At 35.5% G+C, this 22965-nt stretch overlaps 5 protein-coding genes across 16 annotated transcripts; 1 reads left to right on the forward strand and 4 right to left on the reverse strand.

Moving 5' to 3' along the window:
* Positions 1–258: 258 nt before the first annotated feature.
* LOC108473325 (protein KAKU4) lies at positions 259–3380 on the reverse strand. The gene is made up of 6 exons (XM_053028534.1): positions 2905–3380; positions 2315–2376; positions 2010–2089; positions 1635–1750; positions 1426–1544; positions 259–529 (listed from the first exon to the last, which is right to left on the reverse strand). The coding sequence occupies exons 1-6, from the start codon at positions 3122–3124 to the stop codon at positions 350–352; spliced, it is 777 nt and encodes a 258-aa protein (XP_052884494.1). The 5' UTR covers positions 3125–3380; the 3' UTR covers positions 259–349.
* Positions 3381–3433: 53 nt separating this feature from the next.
* Positions 3434–5598, forward strand: LOC108473581 (cytoplasmic 60S subunit biogenesis factor REI1 homolog 1). 3 transcript variants are annotated; one of them, XM_053028532.1, is made up of 6 exons: positions 3477–3569; positions 3727–3779; positions 4016–4588; positions 4678–4847; positions 4924–5139; positions 5250–5598. In XM_053028532.1, exons 3-6 carry the CDS (start codon positions 4037–4039, stop codon positions 5407–5409), a joined length of 1098 nt encoding a protein of 365 aa, XP_052884492.1. In that variant the 5' UTR covers positions 3477–3569; positions 3727–3779; positions 4016–4036; the 3' UTR covers positions 5410–5598. The 3 variants fall into 3 exon arrangements, with proteins under 3 accessions (XP_052884493.1, XP_017630734.1, XP_052884492.1); XM_053028533.1 differs by lacking the exon at positions 3727–3779 and having other exon boundaries at positions 3434–3569; XM_017775245.2 differs by having other exon boundaries at positions 3467–3779.
* Positions 5303–11697, reverse strand: LOC108473580 (uncharacterized). 8 transcript variants are annotated; one of them, XM_053028530.1, is made up of 13 exons: positions 11421–11697; positions 10791–10846; positions 10557–10654; positions 10192–10347; positions 9651–9872; positions 9344–9421; positions 8356–8864; positions 8148–8258; positions 7586–8070; positions 6741–6906; positions 6271–6510; positions 6043–6177; positions 5303–5941 (listed from the first exon to the last, which is right to left on the reverse strand). In XM_053028530.1, exons 3-13 carry the CDS (start codon positions 10648–10650, stop codon positions 5810–5812), a joined length of 2328 nt encoding a protein of 775 aa, XP_052884490.1. In that variant the 5' UTR covers positions 10651–10654; positions 10791–10846; positions 11421–11697; the 3' UTR covers positions 5303–5809. The 8 variants fall into 8 exon arrangements, with proteins under 8 accessions (XP_052884490.1, XP_017630729.1, XP_017630728.1 ...); XM_017775240.2 differs by having other exon boundaries at positions 10557–10676; XM_017775239.2 differs by having other exon boundaries at positions 10557–10676; positions 10791–10953.
* A 2163-nt stretch (positions 11698–13860) lies between these two features.
* Positions 13861–15544, reverse strand: LOC108472625 (AIG2-like protein D). Of its 2 annotated transcripts, XM_017774172.2 has the most exons (4): positions 15101–15544; positions 14844–15009; positions 14500–14583; positions 13861–14187 (listed from the first exon to the last, which is right to left on the reverse strand). In XM_017774172.2, the coding sequence occupies exons 1-4, from the start codon at positions 15220–15222 to the stop codon at positions 14053–14055; spliced, it is 507 nt and encodes a 168-aa protein (XP_017629661.1). In that variant the 5' UTR covers positions 15223–15544; the 3' UTR covers positions 13861–14052. The 2 variants fall into 2 exon arrangements, with proteins under 2 accessions (XP_017629661.1, XP_017629662.1); XM_017774173.2 differs by lacking the exon at positions 14500–14583.
* Positions 15545–16899: 1355 nt separating this feature from the next.
* LOC108470825 (protein ACTIVITY OF BC1 COMPLEX KINASE 1, chloroplastic) lies at positions 16900–22463 on the reverse strand. Of its 2 annotated transcripts, none has more exons than XM_017772307.2 (14): positions 22029–22463; positions 21670–21876; positions 21357–21446; positions 21113–21259; positions 20088–20252; positions 19767–19907; positions 19487–19666; positions 18925–19120; positions 18697–18824; positions 18079–18150; positions 17627–17739; positions 17390–17537; positions 17236–17305; positions 16900–17138 (listed from the first exon to the last, which is right to left on the reverse strand). In XM_017772307.2, the coding sequence occupies exons 1-14, from the start codon at positions 22323–22325 to the stop codon at positions 17074–17076; spliced, it is 2019 nt and encodes a 672-aa protein (XP_017627796.1). In that variant the 5' UTR covers positions 22326–22463; the 3' UTR covers positions 16900–17073. The 2 variants fall into 2 exon arrangements, with proteins under 2 accessions (XP_017627796.1, XP_017627797.1); XM_017772308.2 differs by having other exon boundaries at positions 22045–22140.
* Between the last annotated feature and the right edge of the window lie 502 nt (positions 22464–22965).

Consider the following 22965-nt stretch of genomic DNA (forward strand, 5'->3'; position numbering starts at 1 on the left):
AAGAAATTCCAGCTTTATCATCTATTAACATCTTCCTAACATTATTCAAAGGTAACCCAAATATGACTAACTCTAAAGCATTTTCAGGACATGTTTTTGCTATACAATCAGCTACCATATTAGCAATTTAAATTCATTCCTGATATGATCACAATTCAGGGAAAAAAACAAAAGAAAAAGAGAAGCTTATCCCCAAAAGCAATTGCAAAAATAACGCAAAAGGTCAGCTGGAAACTTATATCATGTCCACTATGATCAAATCACACGTTATACACCAAAGAAGCCAGAATAGCCATCAGTCTCCTTACATGTATTTGAATAAGATACATATGTGAATCATGAAATAAATTCATACATAGGAATAAGCATATAACAGCACCTTGGATGAGTACAAAAAATTGCCTCCAATTGAATATGGTGATGAATATCTAAATTCAATATTGTTTTTAGAAGGTGTTGCCCATGGAGGACAAGTTCGCATGTATGACTTGGCCATGCCCACAGGTGATCCCTCTTCACCTTCAACATCCTGCAGCAATAGAACTTACTGAGATAGAAATGGCCATATTTTTGCACTAATGTAATATTCAGACATCAACAACTTTAATTTTTAGTTTCCTTCAAAAGCAGTGATGTGGTGTTAAAATCAGCACTCCACTAAAGAACTATGCAAAAAGGAAATGACATCACTTTTCATTTGAGAAAAATAAATTCTAGAGTTAGGGAGAAAAAGAATAGAACTTTTATGGTCATACGGCTCATATATTCAAACCATCCCAGCATACATGTTAAGTTTTTTTTCCTTACAAGATCTCCCAACAATCATTAAGCACAAGAAGCATCTATATGTATATATTGGTAATTTATAACAAATGAAACCAGGTTAATTTGAGGTACAGGAACCACAAACATCATACAGATATATGGACATATATGTATCCAGCAAGGGACGTAAATAACACATGAAAAAGACATCAGCTTAAAAGTTATGTGAAAACAGAGGTATAGCACAGTTTCAATCCACAAAGCAGAAAGAGATAGCACAGAACCAAGATGAGAAGGAGAAGGAGAATAAAAAGAACATTCAGCATAAAACATATAAGGCAAGAAACACATTAAATCATATCAGCTTAAAAGTTGTACAAAGAGATAGGTATAGGAAATTCTTCAAAGCTGAAAGGTGGTGGCAGATAATCAATGAACAAAGGGAAAGAAAAAGAACATTCAGCATAAGTTATAGGTTATATGAGACAAATTGGGTTAAGTAATATCACACAGCTTTACTCAAGAAGCTAACATCATTGATGAAACAGGCAGTATCATGGTGATAATATAATAAAAGCCCTCATGACTTTCACTTCCAATTTTTCCTTCTAAGAAAGGATCCACAAGACACGAGCATCATAGGGAAAAAGAATTACAAACATGTTTCAGTGTAACATAATTCAGAGTAGAGGTCCCGTGATGCATTTCTGACTTCTTCATCTCTAACAACTTTTTTGCCTCCAAAACAGCTGTGCTGCAAAAATCATGAATTTCAACATCTGAAAAACAAGCAACACAATCAGTCAACTATTATTGATAAGAAATTCATCCTTGAAATCTGGTGTCTCTCAAGTTTATGAAAGCTGTACCACTTCCACCTGTTCTCTCAGGCATTTCATTTAGTCTACCAAACCCCAAGCCACTGGTCGATGGGGAATCCATAACTCTTGACTTGATAATATCTGTTAGTTTATCACACTCTTGCCTGGTCAAAATAGCATCCATTCAAATCTTAAAGTCAAACTATGCTTATGGGACATATAAATGTGGGATAACCAGTTAAAACGTATAATCAATTAAAAAATGTCCATGAGAAGTTTGACAAAGAATTAAACCCTGAAAATGTTATAATATACATGCATTACTAGGTGTCAGTCACATATTTACGAGCAGAACACCTTATGGAGGAAGAAGAAAAGGATTAAAGCAGACAAAATGTTCAAATAAGAAAATTAAGTTCTTACCTTGAGAAAGACTCCTGCATGAGAAGCTGCTCTATTAGATGCTTGGGTTCATTCTTTCCTGCAAAAGACTGGGGCTCTCTCTGATTCCCCGCAAAGGAATAACTAAGGCATCCTCTAAGATAACTATAATCAACACTTGTGTCAAGAATGTCTACATATATGCTACCATGACAAGTAAGTAAAATTAGTAAAAAGAAAAATCAAGAAATTAGCATCAAATTTACCAGTATCACCACAAAGTTTTAAGAGAAAAATCAAAGTTCCTTTTGCAGCATGACGCAAAGCATAAAGGGTGGCACGCTTACATCTTCTATTGTATGAACCCCTTGAGATGAGACTTCCTGATCGTCGTTGTCATGAGTGTCATCTGCACCCAAAATATTTTTAAATTAAATTAACAAACATAACTGCTAGTGCACTGCTACCTGAGGAAACAAAACTTTTTCAGAAGCATAACAATCTAGCAACATGGATTGTTTACCTCCCCCTATGTTAATCTATTAGCCTCTTTTCTATTGAAAAGAAATAAGCTTAATTATCATTTAAAAGGTTAGGGCCACTGAAAAAGGACAAGAAAGATGAAGACAGCCTCAACAATAAAATTACAATACGTAGCATCCTTGGAAACACGTAGCCATAAAGCAATTGGCTTGCAAAGCAAAGCATTTCGCAGAAGTGAAGCATAGCACAATCAAAATTAATACTAACATTATCGCCTGCAGACATGCTAGGCTCCGATTTTGTGTGGAGTTGATCAATTAAGAAAAAGGCTACATACTTTGATTATAGAGATGCGAAAAGCTACCCAGATATAATTAAACTGAAAGTAGAAAGGAAATAAGCGGGAAAAGCCGCATTCTGAAAAATATATATATATAAAAGGTGTAGATGGAACCTGAACAGGAACCGCATTCTGAAGATGAAGAGGAAGAGGAGGAGGAGAACTCAAAGCCGAAAACGGAGCCGAGCATCCGGCTTGCACCATTGACAATGGCTCGAGTGGGAGGGAAAATGTGCCTGGAGATCCAATTAGGGTTATTCAGAGTTGAATTGAGGTCCATTTCGGCACCCGATTGGGAGTCTTGGCATGGGGCAGCTCCAGAAACGGTGGCCATATTGAAGGATGAAACAAAAGCTGATGTTCGTCGGGCTCAGGTCATGGCGATTTGATTCGATCCATTTCGGGTGGTTCTTTCTTTTTCTTGAGTGATTAATAACCGTTATTTCAAAATTCAGTTGGCCAAAAATTTCAAGCATTATCATATTTTCGGAGAGGGACTGGAAATGAATTGGGTGGCTAAGAATTAAGAATTCAGAATATAAGAGCAGAGTTATGTTTACCTTTATTGCAAGGTTAAGGCTGAAGCCCATCTAACCACTGGAATTAAACCCAATTCAAATGGAAAGAAAAAGAAACAGCACAAGCCCAGCCCATAAGGTTTTGACTCATAGTCGCAGTATTTTTATTTCTCTCATCTCATCTCAGCGCATTCGTCGTTAGCTGAGCCGCCTCAACCTTACCGTGACCGTCACCGACTTTGAGAGAAGGCTTCCTACGTGGTAATATATATATATATTTGGCAACCCTAATACCAGCCCTCTATTTCACAAACCCTAAACTCCAGTTTTTTAGATAGTTGCTATTGATCAAAATAAAATTAGGAAATGCCGGGTCTAACCTGTAACGCATGTAACAAAGAATTTCTGGACGATGCAGACCAGAAGCTTCATTACAAGTCTGATTGGCATCGCTACAATCTCAAGCGCAAGGTCTTTTTTTTTTTTTTTAATTTGATATGGTATCTATGAAAACCTGTCATGTTGTGAAGTTCCCTCTTTTTGTTATTTGTTTTATGCATAATTGAACAAATATTCCCTTCATCTTAACCATATACATGGTCTTATGTTAGAAGATAGTAGTAAGTGACTATGTTAATGCTTGAAAACCTCTCTCCACGAATAATAATTTATGTGATTTTATGTTGTGGTAAAATGAATTAAATCAGGTAGCTGGAGTTCCGGGAGTGATGGAAGCTCTGTTTCTGGCAAGACAATCGGCACTTGCTCAAGAGAAAGAGAAGCAGAATGAGACCCCCATGCTTTACAGTTGTGGTGTTTGTGGCAAGGGCTATCGAAGTTCCAAGGCTTATTCTCAGCATCTCAAGTCACGAGCCCATATCATGCAGGCTTCTCAAGGGACCAATCACCCTCAAGAGGTAAAGGCAATTATCAAGCCACTTCCTCGTCGCACCGTGAGCAAACCTCCCCAACCCAGGGATAGAAATGATGATGAAAGCCAAGATGAGTGGGAGGAAGTTGATCCAGAAGAAGAGTTGGTTGGTCAGGCTGCAAATTCTTTAACCCATTTGAATGTTACTGAGGATGGAGCTGGTGATGAAATGGAAGAAGAAGAAGAAGAGGAGGAGGAGCTGGATTCATGCTGTTGTTTTATGTGCGACCTTGAGCATGATACCATTGAAAGTTGCATGGTTCACATGCATAAGTTACATGGTTTCTTCATACCTGATGTTGAGTATTTGAAGGACCCAGAAGGCTTGCTCACCTACCTTGGCCTTAAGGTACCCAAATTGTATATTTGTTTTTGTTTTTGTTTTGACTGAATGTATTATATTATCAAAATTTTGGTCTGTTCATTGTTGTGTCTCAGGTTAAGAGGGATTTCATGTGTCTATATTGTAACGAAAGGTGCCATCCTTTCGCTAGCTTGGAAGCTGTTAGGAAACATATGGCAGCCAAAGGTCATTGCAAGGTGCATTATGGTGATGGTGATGAAGAAGAGGAAGCAGAGTTGGAAGAATTCTATGATTATAGCAGCAGGTATGCATCTCATTTTATCATTTTATACATATATATTAAGTTGCCATTGCTTACTATTTTATTTCGTTTGAAACAGCTACGTGGATGAGAGTGGGAAGCAGTTGGTTGCAGCTGGTGATACAGGCAACTCACTAGAACTTGTCGGTGGTTCAGAGCTTGTTATAACCAAAAGAAGTGATGATGGAATATTGAGTAAAACACTTGGTTCCCGAGAATACATGCGCTACTATCGGCAGAAGCCTCGTCCAACACCTGCAAATAACAGGGCCATTACAGCTGCCTTGTCCTCAAGGTCTGTTTTCACTCTCGCTAAGAATAGAAATTGCAACTGCAACCCAACTGAAGTTCTTTGCGTTTCAATAATAACATATAGTAACGGGAGAATTCTGCTTTGGTTTTCAGGTACAGGAGTATGGGCATAGCAACCGTGCAGTCAAGAGAGCAAATAGTCAGAATGAAAGTGATGAAAGCAATGAATAGAGGGGGTGTGGAGGCAATGCGTACAAAAGTTGGCATGAAGAATAATGTCATTCGGAACTTGCCCAAGAATGTTCCGTATTAGTCAGCACATGGGTTATCCTTCTCAGCATTATTATATTGTAAATGTTGAGAACATAGCACTTTTTTAATTTTGATTGTACTGTCCCCAGTAAAATCTAAAATGTTATGTCGGCTGTTTGAAATGAAAATGGAAGTAGATGGAGGACTCGCAATACAATACAACGAATAGAATTGGTTGATTTGCTGAAAAGTGATATTATGTAATTTGTTCATATTGGTGAATGTTCTTGTGATGTTTGCTTTGCCTGCTAGGAGACCAAACATTTCGATATTTAAATGGAAAATGGATGTTAGATGCATAAGCCTGCACATCAGTGCACAAAATGAATTGCCTTTTTCTCATTTTATAATCACTGTCAGCCTTGAATTAGTACACAACCGTCTTCAGTCTTAGCTTCAAACTATACCAGCTCCTCAACTATTCGTGTCACGACCCCCACAGCAACTGTTCTTCCTAATGTTCTAAGAAACACCCTTCCGAGGGCTTTACATTTCGAGAACATTTCAATGCAAACTGGTTCCTGCAAAACCAACTGAAAGTAGAACCATGTCAAACCCATTTTGCTTTGTAATTATCAGGAAAAATGACTCAAATAAACCAGCAAGTAGCAATAACATGGATCTCCCAACTTACCTCAATAACTGCACTCTGCTTAGCAACAATACAACGAGGTGCTTTCTTTGTGACTTTCCCAGTCTTTGAATCAAGCAACGATGATATCCTTGCAACTCTTGCAGCTTCTTTTGCATGGTGCGCATAAAACTCCAACTGATTATTCCATTTAGATTTCAGATTGTTTAGTTAAACCATAACATTTCAGACAAAAAAACCAGATGACAAAATGTACAGTGGTAAGCTTGCCTGAGAACCCATTAAAATTGGTGTTGCACCATCCAGAACAAGCACCTTCAACTCCAAATGTTTTGCAAATGCAACTGGAAAATCAGGATGACATAACACACCGCCAGCTATCACATGATTTCCATCTATCCCGTGCAGGTTGATAGCTACATTATCTCCGGCTCTTGCAATTGAACAAGTTTGGGAATCACGCTCTAAGGAACGCACGATTGCTATATCTACAGATGGCATGACTAAAACCTACAATCATACTCAAAGAATTATGGTTACGGATGGTATACGTGCTATTCTATCAGAACCAGAAATTCATATCATTGGGCACCGAAAAGGAACTATTGGACAGGCAATCTTAATCAATAAAGCACACCAAGATAGGAAAATGGGTTCAAACAACTCGAGCAACTCTTTTATTGGGAGGTAACATATTATCCCCACAAAACAATAACCTGTATCATCACAAAATGGCATACCTTTGATCCACTTCGAACAGCTCCAGCCTCTAACTTGCCACAGGCAGACACCTGCCCTTGTGAAGATTTTATAACATCACATATAGGCATAAGTAGGGGCTTTGAAAAATCTCTACTAGAAGGCTGGAAGGAATCAATTGCATCTAATAGATAAGGTCCATGATACCTGCATAAAAATTACCAAGTTACTTCTAAAATATTTGCACATCAATGGGAATTCTGACACATTTTTTCACCATGCAGTATCACCATCAGCGATATAAATTTTAATTACATTATTACTATAGAACACTGTAACATAAATATATATCTTATCTTATGTAATGACCATCAACATGTTAAATCTTGTAGTTCAATGGCATGCCAGTTTGAACCTAAATGAGCGCGCTTATCAGTGAACAAGAAGTTCCATTCAATGAGAGATACAACAGATAATAAAAAGATGGACCATACTTTTAGAGCAGTAGGAACTTAACAAGCTGCTACACTCTTCATAGCACTAGGGGCAGACCATCTCTCCTACATTGTGCAATCAGGATAACAGAATGCTATCACAAATTGGCAATGCATGGACAGGAAACAACAAATTCAACTACAACTTGGAGATGATAATCATATTTCTCAGGACATATACATCTAATGAAAGCAGGGTGGGGCATTTATATATCAGAATTTGGCAGAAGCTTAGCACCTTAACCAAGCCTAGGTTTAGTTTCACCTATACCATGAAAAGCCACAATTGAAGATCTGTTAAAGACTATTTTTGCTCTTTTTTGTGCTCAACAGAGACTGCACAATATGTGAACTCCAAAAGCAATCTCAAATACATGCAAGAAGAAACTCACCAGGATAGACGAACATCAGAAGGTGCAACTACTAAATTCTGATTCTCAACAGCACTTAGCGGAATCCATGTGACTGAGGAATCCTTAAAGTCACAAGAGCGGAGAAATGTCCCAAGCTGTGATTTTATCAAATCAAATCGATCCTTAGAGTACTCTACAGCATCCATCTTGTTAACTGCAACTATAATTTGATCGACACCAAAACTTCTGATGAGTTGTGCATGTTCCCTTGTCTGTCCCTTTGTGCCATCCATACCAGCTTCAAATGAACCAATAGAGGCATCTATAACAAGAATTGCAGCATCAGCTTGTGTTGCCCCAGTTATCATATTTGGAACAAAATCTTTGTGCCCTGGGGAGTCAAGGACAACAACATGATATCTTTTTGAATCCAAATAAGTTACAGCCACAGTCATGGTGACTCCCCTTTCCCTTTCTTCCGCACTCTCATCCAATGCCCAAGCATAAGCAAAGGATCCTTTTCCCTAATTGAAAATAAACACATATATAATCAGATTAGGGACTTGAATTCACATCCAGACTCAAATAGTCAAGAAATTACCTGCAATTTGGACTCCTTTTCATATTTGTGCATTTCTTTTTGGGATATTCGTCCCAAAAGGTGAAGCAGTCTACCAGAGAGTGTTGATTTTCCAGAATCAACATGCCCAACCTAAGATATGAAGAGTTATATCATTAACATGTTAAAATAACAAATAATAACACCAAAACTTTAAGATTTTTAGGCCCAAACTCAAAATGTAACTTACAATTGCAAGATTTAGTTGAGTCAGTGAATCTTCTGCTTTTTCAGGGAGCATCCACTTTTCAGGCTTATACTGTGCACGTGAATTTGCTTTTATATCTTTTGAGTTCCCAGATTTAGCAGCCAAAGTCATGTTTTTCAGATTACTAGTGAGATTATGTCCCTCACCTCCATGCGTTAAAGAGCTTCCGTCTTCCACCATATCAGTTCTTTCTTTTGGCATCAGTGATGATGAGCTTTGACCACTAGAACACATATTAATAGAAACACTTCTTCCATCTGAATCTTCAACTCTGCCTTTTGCCATTGAAGCAGAAGATTTATCTGAAGCTTTGAAACCTGATGATGTGTTGATTTCTAGATTCTTTGAGAAGACAATTCCATTGTGCTTGTCTTTTCCTGTTGAGTCATGTGAGCTATCTGACCTTTTAGCACTTGATAGTTCTTTGACTGCCTCATTCTTCCCAAGCCTACTAGAGGGAGCTCTGGAAGATTTAAAGTCAAAAATCTTGGCTGCAAATGAATGGCAGCACAGAAAGAAGATAAGACAAAACTTTAACTTGGTAAAAAGGAAAAAGCTTTCCACAAAATGCGGTCACTGTCTAGGTCCATTTCAGAGATTTTGAACTTTAATGTACAACCACACTCTTAGAATGCTAAAACTATATGCATAACAGAAAATCAGCATCTATTTAGAATACAGACTTGCATTAATGCATATCAAGATGCAGAGAGATATAATTCAAGTGTGGTCCTGATTCATTGCAGCAACAACAGGTATTGACAGAAGTACACAGGTATTAAGTGGCCTGCTGCAACTTAAAAGAATTCATTCTAATTTGAAATCAGAATAGTTAAATGGTTCAGAATAATGCAAAGACACATGAATTGTACTAATTGAAAAACCACTGTCCTTTAGTTCCTTTAGTGCCAAGTACAGAAACAATTAGGGAATGATTTCAACATAACCAATTGCAATAGCCACGTGATACCTTTTGCATGCTGTTCAGATGAATGCAGACCATTGGAGACCAAGTCATCTGGAGATGGAACATCAAACTTAAAAGGGGCTGTATCATTAAAGCATGTATGGTTAGAATATACAATTGCAAGATGCATCAAGCACTATATTTCAGAAGTGAAGCATTAAAATGACTCCCAAAGGAAGCTACCAGCAGAAGAAATAATTATAAGGAATTTTAAATTAAACTAAATGTTTCTACTGTTTGGAACAGCATATTTTCAAATTTAAGTAACACCTTTGATATTTATCCATTTCCAGCTTTAATATGTCCAGACCTATATTAACACGAGAATGGGTAGGAGAACTATAAGCCTTATGAAATTCAAGAAATTGTCCTTGGTTATTCCCAAGCATGTGGAAGTTATTGCTCTCTTTCACCACAAAATCATCATTCTGTTGTTGAGAATCTACTTCTTTTTTGGACATCTGATGCGGCCTTGATGCGAAAAGAGACTTGGCCATAATAGATACTCCAGAAACTTTGCATATGCCATGAACTGCATGAAAGGGATCTAATCTATAAAAGGTCCCACCAATGTAAAAAGGAGCCTAGGAAACAAAGAAGAATATGTACTGGACATCCAAACATTCACAAGTTATCTGTTAAATAACTTTCTAAAGAAACTGAAAACCTGTGCATCCAGGTTTAACTAGGAAGTGACAAGAGGTAACAGGAGAGTGGAGACAGGAGTGAATGGAAGAGAAAAAAAAAAAAGAATTATGCTATCACATTGAATAAGAACAAAGAGTAGCTCATCCTCCTACACTTGATACAAATAGCAACATCAATAGGTCAATTGCAATTGTGGTGCACACCTGTTCTCTTCTCATCATAGGTGCCGTTTCTGACTGACGGACTGCGAAGAATGCCACAAATATCACATGATGACATGGTATCATCATTATCGTAAGTACAAACGGAGCAACGCCACACACCACGTTTGATGGTGTCTTGTAGAGAAGGTTCTTTCACTGTTTTAAGAAACACATAGCATTAAGTCTGGAAGCAGAAAGAAAAATGTATAATTTCCGTTAACCATTTTTCTCAGTATCAAATTATCCACATCTTATTGAAACATAGAGCTAACTAACAAAATTAGCAAGGTCACCTAAATGGTATTTCATCATAAAGCTAAGATGTAATAAGGAAAAAGAAAAAAGAGGGAAAAAAGTTCACTCACTATTTTCTTCTACATCATATCCATAGTCGTAGTCATCATAATCATCATCATAACCATCATCATAATCAATTCCATAATTAACTTTTCGAGGCATTGTTCTAGCACCCAAGAAGCAAACAGCTGTTTCAATCAAATATGGAACAAGTTCACGAAGAGAACTTAAAGTCTAATAAGCTAAGAAAAGAGTCACGTATGCAAAATAATAGGAGGAATGCATGGGGAAATGAAATCAACCTCTAATTGACACTAAGAGCAATACTTAGAAGATAGAGGGGCAACCTTCCTGGAACCTAAAAATAAAAAAAATTGATAACTGGAAAAAGCCATATTAGAATGAATTTAATTCTTCAACGTATTTGATTGTCCCTCGCACATCAATGAAAAGGCTGAAGCCGCACTGCACAACAACCCAAAATCCAATCTAGTTCACCGAGCAACCAAAATTAAAACCCAACTCCGCTAAGCAGAGAATCGAATATCTAACTTAGTTTAGGAGTGAGATTAAAATGTTTTAAAGTGAAAATTAAACATAAAAAAGCTCAACAGTTTTTCCCATGTCATAGTTTAGTTAGTGCAATTTTTGTCAGCAACGAAACAAAAAGTAGGTAGGCAAAAAAAATTGGGATTTCTTTTTCTTTTTGAAATTTGCCTCTGCATTGATTTTGATTAGGAAGAATCACAATGGGTTATAAATTTCATGGAATTTGACCACCCCAAACATTATGCTGAGTATTTACTATTTAGTAAAAATAAGAAATTGAAATTGGAGAGCCACTTTCAATTATCCTAAAGAAAACATTTAATTTAGTTTCAATTATTTATATTAAAGAAAAATAAAATGGAGGAGGAAGCAAAGCAAGCTACCTGATTGAAGCTAACGAAAGCGGTGGGGAGGGAAATGCTCTGTTTGTTCTCTTCTCTTCTCAAAGCTATGATTGCCCGCCAGCAACTGCAAAGATGCTTGTTTTCGATTTCTTTTTCTTTTTTTTACAAGTATTTGTTATTTTGGGGCTAAATTGAAAGCTTTTAGGATATTTCAGGGAAAATTGAAACTACAACAATTACTTAGACAGGGCCTTCAAAATGGATCGATTTTTTCTTCTCTCTTGGGGTGATTTGAATAGTTAGTAGAAGTTTTGTTTGATTCGATTTATATAAATGATTGATATATAATATTATGTAAATAATTATATTTATTTAATATAAAATTATAAAATGATATTTTATGATGAAAATTAGTTGTTGCATATCTTTAAAAATAACTTTCAATTATAAATTTATTAATTATTGTGGATTGAGTCTAAACTTGATTGACATAATATTTGTTACTTATGTAAAAAGTGTGGGTTCGAATACGTTTTAACTATTATTTTTTATTTATAAGTGAGAATAAATTATGGATACTAATCGTAAGCCAATATCTCATTCAAGCTATATAGCTTTTGATATCAATCTATAAGTCATACTAAATATGTATTAATTAATTATCATTTTGAATATTTAAATTGTATAGTTTGTCTAACAAAATATATTTAAATCTAAAAGCATTGGTTCCTGTTATTTGTTTATTATAATTATTTTTTAATGATATTATATATTATTTGAATGTTAAATACATTTTCTCTTCTTTAATTTATATTAAAATATTTTATGGTATTAAGTGTTATTGGTTGTGTACAGCAATAAATTGTTATAAATGTATTTTCAATCCATTATATTCTTAATAATTTTGAAAATATTTTAATTATGTTTACAATATAACTTATGTATTACAAAAAAAAAAATAGTTTTCATTTAATGTTAAATGCTTCAGTTATAAATAAATTATAGCATATTCTTATTTATATAATAAGAAATGTTAATTAGATTAAATGTGCATATACTCTATAAAATATTCATGATTCCTTCAAAATCTTTATATAATAAATTATATTTACTTACAATGAAAATTTTAATTAAAAATTCTATTTTTTCATATTTTTAATTCAATTATTTTTATATTTTAATTTCCTATCAAAATTTACACAATCAAATCATTAATTTAAATTATTTATTTTCTTATATTTTACCTTAAATATATATAAATTGAATATATATCATTCAATTACATGAAAGGTAATAAAATGTTAATTGTTATTACTTTTAAATTATAAAATTCAAAAATAAAATTTAAAAACTAACAATTTATACACAATTTAATATTTTTAAATAATGTTAAAACATGATCACTTTTTTATAAAAATTATACAACATTTTATAAATAATAAATACCGTTAAAAATATATTAAACAGAATTAAAAATGTAAAAAAATGTAATCCAAATTTTTAAAATTATTTAAATGTTGTTCAAATTTTATTAAATATAAAAATAAAATGAAAATAATAGTTTAGTTGTTAAATATAAAATAATAATATGTTGGAGGTCAAAACATGTATGAAATTTCCAACACTTACAATCTCAAGTCACAACCCAATAAATCCAATGACTCTGAGATTGCCCATGAAACTTTGGTTTATCGATTAAAGTGGAGGCTCAAGATCTTTAAATACAGATATTCAAATTTCAGCATACACAAATGTAATGTGTGAATCTTCGATGAATTTTATTGAATTCTTTTATTCTTTATGATATATGTTTCGTATTAGTTTATTCCATATTTTAGTTAGTTAGACTTATATTTGCACTTATATTATACTTGTGAATAAACTATATATATATTATACTATTATTTGAACTTTTAAATCAGTTTATGTCACGAATTAATCGGATATCAACTCTATTAGAGAATTAAGAAAATGTTCTTATATATTTAAAGTAAGCTATATAATTTAATAGTACTTTAGTCTTTTTAATTTTCTGAAAAATTAATAAAAATTATGGTGGAATTTGAACCCATAACATTTGCATTAATAAAAACATAATTTATACATTTTATTCTCATTATGCATACTTTATTATTTTTATCAGTTGTATATATTGATAAAGTTATTGATTGAGTTAATATCACAAGTTAACTCGATACCAACTAAATAAACTAAAGTTAACTCGATACCAACTAAATAAACTAAGTATTGACGACAACACCGGAGTAAATAATTGTAGTGCATTTAATACTCATAAATTAATACATTTATTTGTTTAAATTTCATTTTACTCGTAATTTATTTTTTTATTATTTTAATATCATATTTATTTTATGTGTTATTATTAATTAGTTCCACATTATATATATTATATATTTTATTATTTATTATATTTTTGTTTTTAATCGGACATGTTTTTGAGTGTGAGAATACAAAGAAATGAACAAGATTATGAGCTTCTTTATTACTCATCATCCGTGAATCGTCATAGAATTACAGTAAAATTTGTCTGCAATGTACGTTGCAATTTATTCAAGCAAGCCAAATAGCAAAACAAGAAAATAACCAACGACTATCGAACTCCTAATTATTTACATAGATTTTGAAAAAAAAAATGAGCATAATTGATTCCTCACTTTTCAGCATCATCTTGCTGATAGAAGGATTCGTAAGTGGCCCCTATTGGCTTTGATTCAGGCAGCTCTAGTTCTTCCATAAATCCCATTGTCATCTTGATGAAGCTTTCCTTGTGCACTTGTTTCCATTCCTTTTTTAACACATGCAAATACACAATCACAAACACTGCATAATCTGTACGTGCATAAAACTTCAAAGAATTTTCTGTTTTCAAGTGATTGCTACACCAGAGTGTCACTTTTATCCTATTTTTCCAGAAAACTTCACTGAATTCCAGTTCATTAACACAGCAGATTGGAAGGAATTAAGAAGTAAGAATTGTGGACCCTTTGTTGTTTGTTTCTAAGTTATTGTTAGCCAGAAGTGAAAGTAGTAGTATCGTTTGAAACCTCTAAATCAGGCTCCAACCGCATAGTAGCAAAGAAGAAAAAATGAAAAATACCTCAAAATCCCAATCACCGTACAAATTGGGATCACTAGTGTTGCTCCACACATAAGCGTGGGCTTGTAACTTGTCAGAACTTTTCTGCATAATGGAATAATAGATTATTATTACTAATTTGGATGAAGAATGGTGTGCTTGGGTTGGCTATGCATAATGACGAATTTGTTATTTTGTGGCTATGCATAGATTCGATCACCTTGAAGAATGAAATCAATTTCCCAATACAAGACAAGCCAAAGGGAAGGTGAACAACACAGAAATTAGAAGAGGAGATGAATTGGGTCAGACTAGACTAGGCTATGGTAATATACTAAAACTAAATGAAAAATAGAATGGATTACCAGCAAGGAGACCTCAACGCGGGTCCTTTGGTACTCAACATCCTCAAATTCATCCAAAATATACAATTCAGGATCCGATATTCCTATTAGCACCCTGCCACTAACATCACGGTTTTGGACTGGGAGAATTGCCGGATAAACGCGTCCTTTAATGCTAAATCTGCGGCTGCACAAATTGTGAATTAAAAGTAAAATTCAAAAGAAAAGGTGGAAGCTGTAGATTATTGAATTGAGGAATGGATGGAGCAGATACATACAAGTGGTTGAGAAGAGCAGCGGAGGAAGGGGGAACTCGATTCAGCAGGACACGAACCACATCATCTGATAATAGGCTTCCATATACGAATACGTTGTGCGCTGCCACTGCTGCTTCCCCCATTTTCACCTCTCTTCCGACTGATCGGGATTCCAATATATTATATCAATCTTTTCTATCTGCCTGTCTTTATGTATTTAGCACTAGTCCTCAACCTCAACCTCAACCTTAACCTGAGGATTTGCCAATTCACTAATTGCCAGCACCAATATTCTATAACAATTATATACAATTAAACCCAAACCCATTGACAACAGCCCAACACTGTTTTTCACCTTCAACATCAACACGAAGGATTATTAGCCCAAATGCAAATGCTATGCAATCGTGTACTGTGTTGAAACCATATTTAATATTTTTATACCTTTTTATTTAGCCACCTGTTACACGGTATTATTTCAATCACAACTCACAAGGGTTGTAATATGACTTGATTTGGCATTTCCGACTGCTTCAGGATACATCTAATAAATTCCACCTTTCCATTGTAAAATAAGCCAAAAAACAATTTCTCGTGTTTATTGGATTGTTGGCAATGGGCGAATTGTTAACTTCTGGAACGACATCTGGGTACCTGACATTGGTCCGCTTAAAAGGCTGTTCATTGGTTCCGGGATGTTGGATGAATTTGTTAGAGTTTGTGATATGGTCACTGCTTCTGGGGACTGGAATTGGGAGCTTTTAACTTTGGTTTTACCAGTGTCGGCTTTGCATTTGATCACAGCTGTTTTGCCGCCGTCCAAGGCAGCTGGGGATGATCGCATTGCTTGGCACTGGTTTTGTGCCAGCAAGTTTTCGGTAGCCAAAAAATATGCTCATTTTCCACGGTTGGAGGGCTCAGCAAATCCAGTTGATTGGCATTTGGTTTGGCACTGCCATATTCCTCAACAGGTTCGGGCATTTCTATGGGCAAAAGGTTCGCCTGGGAATGGCTTCGTCTGGCTGCTGCGAATGTTGTGGGGCTTCCATGGAAACTTCGATTCATGTCGTTCGTAATTGCTTGTTTGCACAAGGGGTCTGGTCCTCTATTGTTCTGGCTAATTTGCATTCCCATGGCTTCGAGGGAACTTGCAGAATATGGATGCTATAGCATTGCCTGATGGTGGTGGCTCATTGTTTTTTTCCCTCTCTTGTTGGCGGTTGTGGCCTTGCTGAAATCAGTTTGTTTTTCAAGGTGCTAGTAGCAGCAGCCTGGAGGTGGTTTCGATGAGTATGGGTTGGGTGAGATGTCTCTGGAAGGACTAGAGACTTGGCTTAAAATTAATACTGATGGGTCGTGCTACGGTAGCTGTCAACATTCTTCAGTCGGAGGTGTGTGCCGAGGTTCCACTGGGGACTGCTATTTTGGTTTGCAATGACTGTAGGGGCATCCTCAATTTTTCAGTAGAGGCGAGAGCTTTCTATGAAGGTCTCCAACTCACTTGGGAGCGCAGCTATAGTCATGTTGAGCTGGAGAGCGGTAACAGGGTCCTTGTTGAGTTCATTACCGGTGGTTGTGCTGCAGATAGTAACCTTGTGGAGCTTAGGCTTGTATCTCAACTCCTCCGTCAAAACTAATCTGTTAGGCTGTGTCATGTTTGTCGTCGTACTGCTAACCATGCTGCAGATCATATGACTGAACTTGCAGGTGCTGTTGGCCAATGCAGGTGTTGGTTCAGTCGCCTGGTTCGATCTTGAATATTCTTGAACAGGATATTTCTGGTTTATATGCTGGTGCATGTTAGTTTTTTACGTAACCAGTTCTTGTCTACCGGGAAAAAAAACAATGGATATATATATTATATACAGCTCTTTCCCCTACAACGTACAACATCCATATACACTTTTAGCAGTTTCAAAATAAACCTACTGCTCTTTGCTCCCACCATGTGGAACTCATCTATACAAAATAAATGTTTACACCAAAATTTTGTATCATCTATCAGACAGAACCGAGTTGCTCCAGGAAAGCAAGAAATCCCGAACCACATTTGGAAAATCTGCAAGTTAAAGTGTCAAAATAATAATAGTAAAAGATTTAACAACAGCTTATATCAAAATATTTTGACCTAGCTTGAAAAGCTTGAACAAATTTACCTTGTACAACTTCCATAGCCACCGCTGGTATGTTTATGTCATCTTCAACCAGTTTATAGACATCCACCAGCTAATATACAAACCATAGTATTAAGAACCCTCATACATTATGTATTCTAACAATTAAATTACAACCACTGAAATTAATACTAACCTCTTCAACATGGAGCTTAGAGTCTTCAGTGAGAGCAAGCAGAAGCTGTCTACGAATACGTTCATCAAAGAGGACAAGTCGAGCTCCATCTTTAATGGTGTCTGTCAAGTCCAATTTGCTTACTGTTTGCCAGCTTCTTGAAGTTGGCCTAGAAAAATAAATAAATAAAGTAAAAGTTTTTTGTAACTGCTCATTCTTTGCTAGAATCTCCAATAAAATGAGCAAGTTGTTACGTACCCGTTCTTCACTTGCAATGCAGGGTTACTACTCATTTTGGCCACATTTTCCTTTGCAAGAACAATAAGATTTTCAAGCCGTTTCCACTGGAAAACACCATCTTTAAAAAGAACCTGACAGAAAAGGATTTTATCTCGATTACAACCAGAGGAGCCTTTCAATTCAACAACTTGGATAACAACAGTTAATGATTTACCAAAAAGAAATATGTATATACACACTCTCCACTGAAGAAGCATTAAATAGAGGTCATATGCAAAAAGGAAACACAAAAAAAAAGTCCCGATTTCCTTTTTATGCATAGTTGTAGCAGTAAATACATGACAATATCATTTAACATAGAGATGTTACACTTAATCTAATTGGTAATAAGTACCAGCCACTCCAATTTAAATGGCACAATGAAGAGAGAGTGCGATAGGCCTTCTAAATCAAGTAACAGATAGAAGTACCTGTATGAGGCGTTCACGAAGAGCTGGATTAGGATCTGTCAGCAAGCGCTTTGCCACATATGGATAGGCAACCTAGTGAAATACCTAGAATCAGTATAGTGTTTGGGATGTATATCACAATATGTACCAACACAATCTAGAATAAAATAATTATCCCATTTTATGCATAATAGAAACATAGCAAGCTTGCAACATGTGCATATTCACATAAGAAGCTGAAATTCAGTTATAAGAATCCTAAACATACACATACTCACAAACGAGTAAACTTGTGCAGCAGCACATCATAAGCTTAAAGGAGGAGGTTATTTTAAGGGCACTAAGGGGCCATGCATTTCCTATGGGCTTTCTCACTTTCAAAAGCATCCCAGTCTATGATACTTTGCTCCCCTCTTTTCCCGTACACGAATGCAGCATATGTTACATTTTCAGTAGCAATGAAGTGAACACTAATGATTGATTAGCTTGGTTATAAGCTAGATATTCCGAAGACAAAAGAACCTTTCCACTGAGGTTCTAACTGAAATGATAACCTCAAGACCATCTCTTCTAAATAACTAAAAGTGAAAAGGGCGATGAGGGGCAACAGGCAAAATAAAAAAACAAATGCAACCTCACCTCAAGAAATTTGAAATCTGGCTTGAGTGTAAAACAGATGCCCTCTTGAGTCAACAAAGAACGAATAACAAGGGAAAACCTCTCTGGAATCCGAATGGGATAATTATAAACCAGTTTATTGAATTGCCCTGCAGTTAAAATATCAAATATAGCAATCTTCATAAATCAAAAGCAAGCTAAGGAAAAAACACATTATCAACTAAAAGACACAATATATATATAAATTACCAGTAACACTTCGGAAATTAAAATCAGAAAGCCCTTTTCCAGCAGAATTCTGCCAGATGGCTTCTAAAGCCGGAATAATAGGAGAGACATCAGTTCCACTAGCCAAGAAACCAAGCCTGGTAAAATCATTGGCCATCTCAGAATAGTCCTCATTTACAGCATGGACAACAGCATCAATTAGTATCTGCTTATTTTGCTGAAAAACGAAAGGCACAACAATGTGTAGGGTAAGACGGACCAAACTTTGTGAAGAATAGTAAGAAAGTGCTATTTCTATCAACTGCCCTTTGACGCACATAGTAGGGAACTGTCAGTTACTATATAGCAGGAGATTACACTGTTCTTGAAAGAAGGAAGCAGCATAACAAATCTAAGCATGGCACATGCTCAACAATGAGAATTGGTAACATTATCTACTGGTAAAAACATGTATAGTACAAAAAAGCATTTGGCTACCATGAATTGATATAAGAACTACAACAAAATTCATTGGAATTACATGCTGACACCAATAGAGCATAAATCATTACTAAGTCCAGCATTGACTTCTGGTATATGTTACCTGACTAAGTACAGCCACATTCCCAAAGTCCACATAAGCAATACGTCCATCTCGCATGGCAAATATATTTCCAGGGTGGGGATCTCCATGAAATAACCCAAATTCAAGCAACTGGCGAAGAGCAGCACTTACTCCAACAGTTAGAAATCCATTTACATCAATTCCAGCATTCTTAATAGCCTGAGATGCATTGAGAGAAAATGTTACGCAAAGTGATACAGCACGAAATCATTTCCAAATGAGTATGACAATATACTGTGTACAATCTAGATATCCAAACCTGTGGGTCAGTGCATCGAATGCCATCTATCCATTCCATCACCAAAACACGTGACCCAGAAAGATTTTTGTAAACCAGAGGAATTTTGACAGTAGGATCACCTTTGAAGTTCTCAAGGAAGTCTTCAATGTTCCTGGCTTCCTAAATAATAAAGAAGAGAATCAAAAAGAAAGAGAAGAATATAAGATACAAATACAAACAACACCTCTATTTTAGCAGTTTTTGTTTGTGGCTAAGATGAATTTGTAAAGACATCAATCTAACTCGCAATCAAGCTAAACTCCATTCTTATCTTTGTAAAAAGAGCATAAATGAACATACCAAGGTATAATCAAGCTCCTCCAAAAGTTTTTCACCGAATTCATCAACTATTAGTTCAGCATTGCAGCCCAGTTTTTGTATACTAATTCCATTTAAGAAGGAGGCAAGTGTTCGGAATAGAAAAAGATCACGATAGATTATAGGTTCTATCTGAGGCCTCTGGACCTGTAAGTACAGGAAATTTCATTAATTGTATTACGAAAACTTGTCCTTGTTTTTGTTGTAAGGTCACCATTATAGAGCTGTACTTAAAAGAGAATCCTGCAATACAAATATAGCCATGCAAGATAGATCACAACCAACGCGATTTCTCAGCAAAAATGCAATAATTCATTAGCAGATTCTAATAGGTAGACTAAATGGAGAATAAAAGAAAATATAACTAAAACAAAAGGACACAATTATAAGAAAAGTATTGAAGCATGGAGATGTCAAATCATAAAAACATCAGAACCTTAAATACAAAAAGTCGAAATAGTAATTAGTAGCTTCAAACTTGGGTTCATGACATGATTAAAAGCATAAAGAATAGCAAGAGTAGGAAACATTTCCATGTACGTGCAGAAGCTAAATAATATAACTAAAATTACTGTTATAAACTGAATTAGATGCTAAGCAAACCAAAATCTACCTTTTAACCATTCACTGCAGAGCAATTAAAGGAAGCAAGAAATCCAAAGTACAATTACAAAAGTTAGAAAAGTTACAGCTAGAACACAATGCATGCTAGTAGAACTTAAGCTGCAACAATACCTAAGCACATAATCTGGTCATGTAGCCAAAAGTACAATTGTCATGTAGAAAAATTACAGCTGTAACACTATTCATGCAGTACAATTCAAACTGCAACGCATGCTCAAACACAGCTAATTTGATTATCAATAATAAGATCAGAGTAAGCAGTTTAGCCTATCAAACTCAAAAAGGCAGATAGCATCACCAAGCCAATAGCAACTTAAACTTGAACAATAGCTGCAAAACTATGGGAGAAAACAGACAAAAGCCAATGGTAATAACTCTAATACCTTAATTGCAACATCTTCACCTGAAGAACAAAGTGTTGCACGATAAACCTGACCCAAGCTTGCAGCTGCTATTGTTCGCGACGAAATTTTGCTAAATAAAGCTTCAAGGGGTTGGCCTAATTCTTCCTCAATGATCTTAAAAGCAACCTGTCAATACGATTCTCATCAAGTAAAAGGGAAAGATCCCAGCATAACACAAAATTTGGCCACTTGTTCACACAGGGATAATAGAGTTCATTCTCACCTGATTGGGGAAAGGAGGAACATCATCTTGAAGAATGCACAGTTCGTTCATATAATCTTCTCTGATAATATCAGGTCTGTTAGCAAGAACCTGTCAGAACAAAATAAAATAACCATCACCAGGTCAAAGACATTATCTGATCATCAGCCCCCATTCAACAATTTTTTATAAGAAATTAGGGAAACTCATCTTTAAAACCTTTTCATTGGGTCAAGTAGAATATAGCATCCAGTGAGTTCAAACGGGAAGAAATTATAAGAACCATTTACGAGTACAACAACAGTTTGAAAAATGAAGAGTGAAAGAGAAAAACCTGGCCAGCTTTGATAAAAGATGGTCCCAGGTCACATAATAGATTCCTGAGTTGGCGAGCTCGAAATGGAACGACTTCTTTATCCCTCCCGACCAGACAATCGTACATCAAAGAAGACCAATACAGCCCCAATTTCCACACAATCTCCACACCACGTAAAATTAGTGATGCAACCGCCCCTCGAGATTCCAGTACCTTATTTCTGACCTATATGCCAAAAAGAAAAATCAAATTAAAAGCAGCTATTAACAGAATTCCTATGATCATTAAACCAATCAGGCTAACCGGAAAAAAAAATAGCGAACTGAATAAAATATTATATAATTACTAGTATATAATAAGGTATAATATCATCGTACTGTCTCAGGGGAGTACTTGCGAAAAGGGATGCAAACACCGCGTTCAATATCAAGTTGTTCCAAAGCACTGCTAGACATCCCCGAAGTTAACGCCCTGCTCTTGGAGTCGACGGAGGCCGTTAAACTCCGCCTTCCATTATCAGCGACAACTTCAGTTGATGAGGCGGCAAAATTAGAAACTCTGACCGCTGAGTGTTTCTTCTTGTTTCTTCGTGGCAGTGGGACGCCATGGATAGAGACTGGTGAAGATGAGATTTGAGATCTGTTTATGCAATTGGAGTGAATCAAGTTCATCATGAAACCTTGAAGGAGAGGGATCTTTGGCGTTGGAGAGGAGCCGCTCAATTGAGAGCATAAAAGAGTTTCCTTTAAAAAATAGTTAAAATGGACAACCACATAACATTTTGCAGATAATAATTTTCTTTAAATTAATAAAATAATATATTTATAATACGTGAGAGAATAGTAAAGCTATAAACGATGTCTGTTTGGCTTGCGATGCGTCCACGCTATTTGTTTAACGCAGATGCGTAACATGCGTTACGTCTTGCGTGGCAACGGATGTGGCTATATCTTTTGAGTTTTGACTCTCAGGCGCATAAGAGATGTCCATTCAAGCTCAGCAGGTGAGATTGCTCCTTAAAAATAATAGTGGTGATAGAATTAATTATAATCAAGGAGGGATTACTGTTTAGATTCAAACTCAGTTACCAAAAATTTAAATCTATTTTTTGCTATTAATTTTTATATTTTCAAATTTAGACTTTATATTTTTAATTTAGTTAATTTTAATCACTATACTTTTAATTTTTAAATTTCAATCATGAAACAAGCAAGAGCGAAGTCGAAAAATTTTTGTGTGAAGTTCGAAATTAAATTGTAATTTTAAGATAGTAAAAATATAATTTCACCATTTTAAAAGCCTCTATTTTTATAT

The sequence above is a fragment of the Gossypium arboreum genome, chromosome 5 (genome assembly GCF_025698485.1).
Source record: "Gossypium arboreum isolate Shixiya-1 chromosome 5, ASM2569848v2, whole genome shotgun sequence".
NCBI lineage: Eukaryota > Viridiplantae > Streptophyta > Magnoliopsida > Malvales > Malvaceae > Gossypium > Gossypium arboreum.

Bases quoted from the DNA above. Each gene is read 5' to 3' on its own strand.
- LOC108473325 (XM_053028534.1), bottom strand. From the start codon at position 3,124: ATGGCCACCGTTTCTGGAGCTGCCCCATGCCAAGACTCCCAATCGGGT. The intron at 1,545-1,634 runs GTACAGCTTTCA...CTTGTTTTTCAG, and splicing joins TGAGAGAACAGGTGGAAGTG to ATGTTGAAATTCATGATTTT. The intron at 530-1,425 runs GTTTGTAATTCT...CTATTGCTGCAG, and splicing joins ATTATGTTACACTGAAACAT to GATGTTGAAGGTGAAGAGGG.
- LOC108473581 (XM_017775245.2), top strand. From the start codon at position 3,675: ATGCCGGGTCTAACCTGTAACGCATGTAACAAAGAATTTCTGGACGAT. The intron at 4,589-4,677 runs GTACCCAAATTG...GTTGTGTCTCAG, and splicing joins TCACCTACCTTGGCCTTAAG to GTTAAGAGGGATTTCATGTG. The intron at 5,140-5,249 runs GTCTGTTTTCAC...TTTGGTTTTCAG, and splicing joins ACAGCTGCCTTGTCCTCAAG to GTACAGGAGTATGGGCATAG.
- LOC108473580 (XM_017775241.2), bottom strand. From the start codon at position 10,650: ATGCCTCGAAAAGTTAATTATGGAATTGATTATGATGATGGTTATGAT. The intron at 6,178-6,270 runs GCAAGCTTACCA...TGGAATAATCAG, and splicing joins CAATTTTAATGGGTTCTCAG to TTGGAGTTTTATGCGCACCA. The intron at 5,942-6,042 runs GTAAGTTGGGAG...TTCTACTTTCAG, and splicing joins AGCAGAGTGCAGTTATTGAG to TTGGTTTTGCAGGAACCAGT.
- LOC108472625 (XM_017774172.2), bottom strand. From the start codon at position 15,222: ATGGGGGAAGCAGCAGTGGCAGCGCACAACGTATTCGTATATGGAAGC. The intron at 15,010-15,100 runs GTATGTATCTGC...CAATTTGTGCAG, and splicing joins GCTGCTCTTCTCAACCACTT to CCGCAGATTTAGCATTAAAG. The intron at 14,584-14,843 runs GTAATCCATTCT...TCCATTATGCAG, and splicing joins GCGTTGAGGTCTCCTTGCTG to AAAAGTTCTGACAAGTTACA.
- LOC108470825 (XM_017772307.2), bottom strand. From the start codon at position 22,325: ATGATGAACTTGATTCACTCCAATTGCATAAACAGATCTCAAATCTCA. The intron at 19,667-19,766 runs GTTTGGATATCT...AATGCATCTCAG, and splicing joins TTCGATGCACTGACCCACAG to GCTATTAAGAATGCTGGAAT. The intron at 18,151-18,696 runs GTGAGGTTGCAT...GTATTTCACTAG, and splicing joins CAGATTTCAAATTTCTTGAG to GTTGCCTATCCATATGTGGC.